At 44.9% G+C, this 6,015-nt stretch overlaps 1 protein-coding gene across 1 annotated transcript; it reads right to left on the reverse strand.

Annotated features, from left to right (window-relative positions):
* Positions 1-260: 260 nt before the first annotated feature.
* ghsra (growth hormone secretagogue receptor a) lies at positions 261-4,740 on the reverse strand. Its single transcript, XM_061743416.1, has 2 exons — positions 3,360-4,740; positions 261-2,080 (listed from the first exon to the last, which is right to left on the reverse strand). The coding sequence occupies exons 1-2, from the start codon at positions 4,201-4,203 to the stop codon at positions 1,767-1,769; spliced, it is 1,158 nt and encodes a 385-aa protein (XP_061599400.1). The 5' UTR covers positions 4,204-4,740; the 3' UTR covers positions 261-1,766.
* Positions 4,741-6,015: the final 1,275 nt, after the last annotated feature.

A 6,015-nucleotide genomic window follows, 5' to 3' on the forward strand; every position in this document is an offset into this window, starting at 1 on the left:
CTGAGCAAAACGGAGCCACCTGGGGAAATGATTGCGGGAACTTCAATGATGCTTGATGTTGAGATGTTCTGTTACTTTTATCCTACAGCATATCTCGTCACAGAACAGCAGACACCTTATTGTTGAGGGTGTGAGTCAACTGGAGAATACAAATGTTAAACACAAATTAAAGGCAGAGGAGGAAATAGCTAAGTCTTTATAGTTTTTCCTTTTCTTTTACAAGCCTTTAGGTGGATACATCAACCAGCAGATGATCATCACAGACATAAAAAGGAGAAAAACAAATTAGTTTTTACTCTTTTCATCACTATACATTCAGTTGAATCATAAATAACACGTCCTTTCATCAGCGTGTGCATTCATTTCACAGAAATATCTCCTTCACTTCCAGGAGGGCGTGTTTTTAATGCTGCAGCTGCTGCGGCGTTCAGGACTGATGCAAACCCCCCAGTTGTGCAGCATGGAGTGTTAACCTTTGCAAAGCATCTATTTACAAATTAAAGCAAGACCAGCATCTGTATTTACTGATTGTTCATTGATCCATGGGATGGAACAACACAGGGCACACTTTTTCTAAACTGTTGTTCTTTCTCAGTCTCTAATACATTCTTGAAGTGCAGGCAGGTTAAATTGATTTCTTTATAAACACTGCGGTTGGAGCTTGAAATGGGATATTTCAGGGTTTTTTATGTTTGATCAACCATGAATAATTTACAGCTTCCAATAAAACAAAGGATCAAACAGGAAAAATAAGACACTGCATGGTATTCCCATTGAAGACAAAAACAGAACACTGTGTGTTCAGTTTTGGGAGTGGGAATGACTTTGTGGCAAAGCCGGAGGGAATCTAATATTTGAAGTCGTTTTTATAGCATCAGGCATGATGAATCATACTGAATGTCAGAGCATATTGATTGTTGTCAAATCAGACAAATGACCTATACATTGAGCACTGAGTGGATTAACAGAAGAGTTTGGAGAAGAGGAGCTGGTTTTGTATTTTGAGTTAAGGTTTCTGATATGAAGTCGCCTGATCACACATGTGGTGCTTGAAGACCCACATCTTCCAAACATTGACTGATAAAACAGATTTAGAGGTTTGTGACCAGGGATATATTGATTTTTATCGTCTTATGCATTAACCTGACCAGTCCTAATGCTCCCCAGGGTCTAAGGGGCTTTGGAAAAGCATAATAACAAGAAATAATTAGCAATAAACAAAAAAAGACAGTGACTTAGTCTAGAAAACGTCAGTCACTGTTATTTAGTAGTGATTGAAACTGATTACAATGTGTCCAACATCTAACGACACGACACACACATGCAAACATACAGGATACTGCATGTTTCTCTCAGGCACACGGCGCGCACGCTGCGCCTCTCTGAAGGAGCGCAGAGCAGCGCCACAAATTCTACAGTGCTTTCTTTGTCATCCAGAATACAATATAAGGCATTTGTAAGTGTCTGCGATACCCCAGTACTGTACAGCAGTCCTGCAGCAGCAGCGTTTGGCTCCGTGCATTCATCAGTTCTGCCTCAAAATGATCGCGTTGTGTGAAGTGTATGGCACTTGCTGAGATAATCCGAGAAGGACATTTGAAACTAACAGCTTACAGGTAATTGAAATATTTCTGTTTGGACGTGTTGACCTTGTGACCTCCTCAAAAGGCGCTCATATCTCCATCGATCTCTAACGGCTGTTATGGCTTTCTGGTGATTATTTATATATTTGTTTTCAATAAAAACGAGACATGTTGACAGTCCTGCTAGAAGCTGGTTGTAGATTCCGTCCAGCCGCTGGAGTTGTCTCCTTTCACGGTGCTGGTCGTGCGCCCCCGCGGCGGCTGGCCGTCGGTCAGGCCGAAGAGGCGCGCCGCCGCGCCGCGGTACTTCCAGGACATGGTGTTGTAGAGGACGGGGTTGATGGCGGCGCTCAGGTAGAAGAGGACCACGGACACCAGGCTGCAGTACTCGGACAGCACCGACAGCAGCGGGGACGGCGCGTCCAGGGAGCGGAACTGCAGGTAGCGACCCACGTGGAAGGGCAGCCAGCAGAGAACAAACGCCAGCACCACCACCACTGGAGGATGAGGAGGAGAAGGACCATAGAGGGAATAGGTGGGGGTGCAGAGAGAAGATCAGTGAAAATAGATGAATGAAGGACTTAAAAAGTAAACTTTCTTCTTAATTTAGGTAAAAACTCCCCTGAGATCATGAAATTGCTACACTGGCTTCCAGTGAGTCAAAGGATAGAGTTTAAAATCTTACTTCTGGTCTACAAAGACCTGAATGGTCTTGGACCAAAATACATGCTGGATCTGTTAGTTCCTATGAAGCTCCCAGACCCCTGAGGTTCATCTGGATCTGGTTTGTTGTGGTTCCCAAGAACCAGAACCAAGCAAGGTGAGGCAGCGTTCAGTTATTCTGCTCCTCACCGGTGGAACAAACTGCCTGTAGACCTGAGGTCTGCTCCAACTGTCAGCTCCTTTAAATCAGGCCTAAAACATTACTGTTTACTGAAGCGTACTCTTAAATTAAATACTTACCTGCTGTACTCTACTGCCCTTATTTTTAACAGCTTGGGCTTTTCTTTATTTTACCTCTTTTCTTATCACGTTATTTCATTTATTTGGTATTTAAGCGTACTCTTAAATCTAAATATTTTCTGAAAACTGCGAATGATATGTGTACCGGTGTTCTGCCAATTTCTGTTGCTTTGCCAAAAAATGCTACCTAATGGTTTTCTACCTTTGCAGAGCTACAATTTTACTATGTTTTACTCCCTAAACCACTTCCTTTTCCCCCAAGTGGTGCTTGTCTTTTGCCAGGCCGTCATTGTAAATAAGACTGTGTTCATAATGACCTGCCTGGCTAAATAAAGGCCAATGACTGAATGAATATCAAATAAAGCGATAGAATTGTTGTTTTTTTCCCTCTTTATCCCATAATGTTCACAAAGTGTAATGCAATTCATGTCATGGGTAGTGCATTTTGAAGGATCAAATACTCAACATCCCATATTATCAATTTTACATGGTGCACGAAATTATTGGCGTGGCAATCAAACTTTGAAAATCGACTGTGCGCGTGCGCAGAAGCACAAAGTAGCATTTCTCGGCAGGTAGCAGAAATTGGCAGAACACCGGCTGTACTCTACCGCCCTTAGTTTTCAGCAACATGTGCTTTTTATTATTTTACCTTCTTTTCTCATAATTTTATTTAATTTTATTTGTTATTTACTGTTTAATTATGTCTTGCCGCTTTTAATGTCAATGTAAAGCACTTTAAATGACCTTGTGTTGAATTGTGCTATATAAATAAACTTGCCTTGCCTTGCCTTGAGATGTTTCTAAACTTACCCAACATCTTGATGGTCTGCCTGTTGCTTTTATCCCTGTGAGAGACGCGGGAGGTCATGGTTGTCTCTCTGTGCCTCTGCCACAGCCGGCGGCCTATGAGGCTGTAGAGCACTGTGAGACAGAACACCGGCATGAAGAAGAACACGGAGCTGAGCCACACCATGACCTCCATCAGCCCCGAGTCCACGGCGTACTGCGTCATCCTGCACTCCCGAGTGTCCTCCACCTCCAGGAACGAGCCAGTCACATTACTAAACCACGCACTGAAGTTAGCCCCCCCAAAGCCGTCCATCTCCACTCCCACCATCACGAACACGGGGCCCGCGCTCAGCAGCGACACCGTCCACAGGAAGAAGATGAGGCCGCGGACGCGCCGCTTGGTGACCAGAGCCTTTGCGCGCAGCGGGAAGCAGATGGCCAGGTAGCGCTCCACCGACAGGGCGGTGATGCTCAGGATGGTGGAGTACGTGCACGACTCTGACACGAACTGGAAGAGTTTGCAGAGCGCGTCCCCGAAGCGCCACGGCCTGTACTTCCACATGCGGTACAGGTCCAGCGGCATGCACAGGAAGATGAGCAGGTCGGACACCGCCATGCTGCACAGGTACAGGTTGGTGGTGGTGCGCATGTCCCGGTACTTGCTGACCACCAGGATGGTCATGACGTTTCCCGTCACCCCAACTAGGAACAAGAGCGTGCACGCGATGGTGATGACGGCCAGGAGTGGGATGGAGTAGTAATTGAGAGGGGGCAGCGGGGGGTCAGCATCCCTGCTGCCGTTGTGCGTCTCCTCCCAGCTGGAGTTATGCGAAAGGCACTGCGAGTCATTGGGCCAGGAGGGCATGCTGCCTCCTGCTTTCTATTCCCGGGGAAGCGTGTGCCCCCGCCTGCTGGAGTCACCTTGAGTGTGAGACACCCCCTGTCCCTCCACGCTCCCCTTTCCTCCTTCCATCTCTGTCTGGATCCTGGAGCGCAGAGCTGGGGGAAAGCGCAAGCGGGGAATGGCACGCGTGCGTAAAAGCCGAATCCTTTGCCCACTTTGCGTCCAAAACACGTCTTCTACTTCACAGCTCAAAAGAAAATTCCCCGTGGAGCGGGTTCTTTTCAAGACCCCGACACAACAAACCCCTCACTTCATCTCTAGAAGTCTGAAAGTACTAATCCAAAAAGAGGAGTGGGCGTGGCGGTTAAAAACAACAACAAAAAGCTAAACTATAAGAACTGAAAAGGCAACTAATTACATCTTGGATATTTTTGAGCTAAATATATGCAGATTTCGGTTCCAGTCATAAAACATTATAGCAGTGAAATCCAGAGCATATTTTTTTCAAGTTAACTTACATGTATGATATTTTCTGTGTCGTTAGGATCAGCAACAACTGTGAGGTTTTCATGCGTCAAAGAGTCCAGGAGCTTTCCCATCACCACAACCAAGTTCCAGCAAGACAGAGCAAAAACAGAGCATGTCTCAATGAGTTGCACCAGGTAGCAGGAGAGGATGAGTAAGATGCAGGGTCCTTGGATGCGGCAGACACCCCGAACATCAGTCCGGGATGGGAAGAACGCCGACGCGCAGTCACCCAAACACAAACGGACAGACAACAACCATCGTGAAAACAAAGACCGTCTGACAGAAGGGAGACAGTTTTATAAAACTCACAACAAACACGAAGGAGCGACGCGTTGTCAGCATGTTCATATTTTAAAAGAGTCAAGTCTGTTAAATTCCAGCCGGGCGCGCACTCCGGTGCTTCAGTTGTGGTGCATATCCAGAGTGTGATGCTGGTTCCAGTGCGCACGGAACATCAGGGGAAAGTGATGATACCCAGGAGAAGGAGATGCGGGTTCTGATGAGTCCGACGCTCCAACACCACCTACTGGAGCTGTTGGCACATTAATGGCTGGGGTCAATATTTTTCAGCAAAACTGTGATCTCATTTTAGTATTTCACAGCCTGCAGCAAAGTGACGGTTCAGAAATTCTTCCCCATGAAGGAATAACACGCTCAGGTGTCACCATCTGCTCCTAGCGTGGTTTTGCAGCTGATTCTGCCAGCCAGTGATGGAAACAAAAATCAGTTCTGAATGAATTCAAGTCATGAACATTAATTTCCTGTATGGATTTACTTTGTTAAAATGGCCAACATATTTTCATTATTTTATAGATTTTTCTGGGATAAATGTGGCTCCTGTCTGACAAGGCAACACATTTTTTGTGCATATCGTTAAAATTCACTTTGCCCGAATAGAGTTTTAGAATTACAGTCACAAATAATTGAATTCCTCATAATGGGTCTGAATCACAGACGTAAAATCAATCTCGGGAAAAGTAAAAATGGGAGCCATGATGCAGATGAGTGCACATTGCTCCTCTAAATTGCTTTAATCTCAAACTTATTTGCAAATAACATTTAAGGGAGATGTAGACGTATGAAGATTGGAAATTGGAGGAACCACATTTTAAATCCCAGAGATTGATAAGAGGAAAAATGCTGCTGATTTTTACATTGGCCAAGAAATAACCATGCAAAATAAATTGCATAATCTTGTAAACAGATAGATATAAAATAACTATGTTTTGGTGAGACTCCAATGGGTGTCTCTTTAATTGTCTGTTTAATTGTTTAATTGTTTAATTGTGAGACTTTAGAAGTCAG

The sequence above is a fragment of the Cololabis saira genome, chromosome 16 (genome assembly GCF_033807715.1).
Source record: "Cololabis saira isolate AMF1-May2022 chromosome 16, fColSai1.1, whole genome shotgun sequence".
NCBI classification, from domain to species: domain Eukaryota; kingdom Metazoa; phylum Chordata; class Actinopteri; order Beloniformes; family Belonidae; genus Cololabis; species Cololabis saira.

Bases quoted from the DNA above. Each gene is read 5' to 3' on its own strand.
- ghsra (XM_061743416.1), bottom strand. From the start codon at position 4,203: ATGCCCTCCTGGCCCAATGACTCGCAGTGCCTTTCGCATAACTCCAGC. The intron at 2,081-3,359 runs GTAAGTTTAGAA...CTCATCCTCCAG, and splicing joins GCAGACCATCAAGATGTTGG to TGGTGGTGGTGCTGGCGTTT.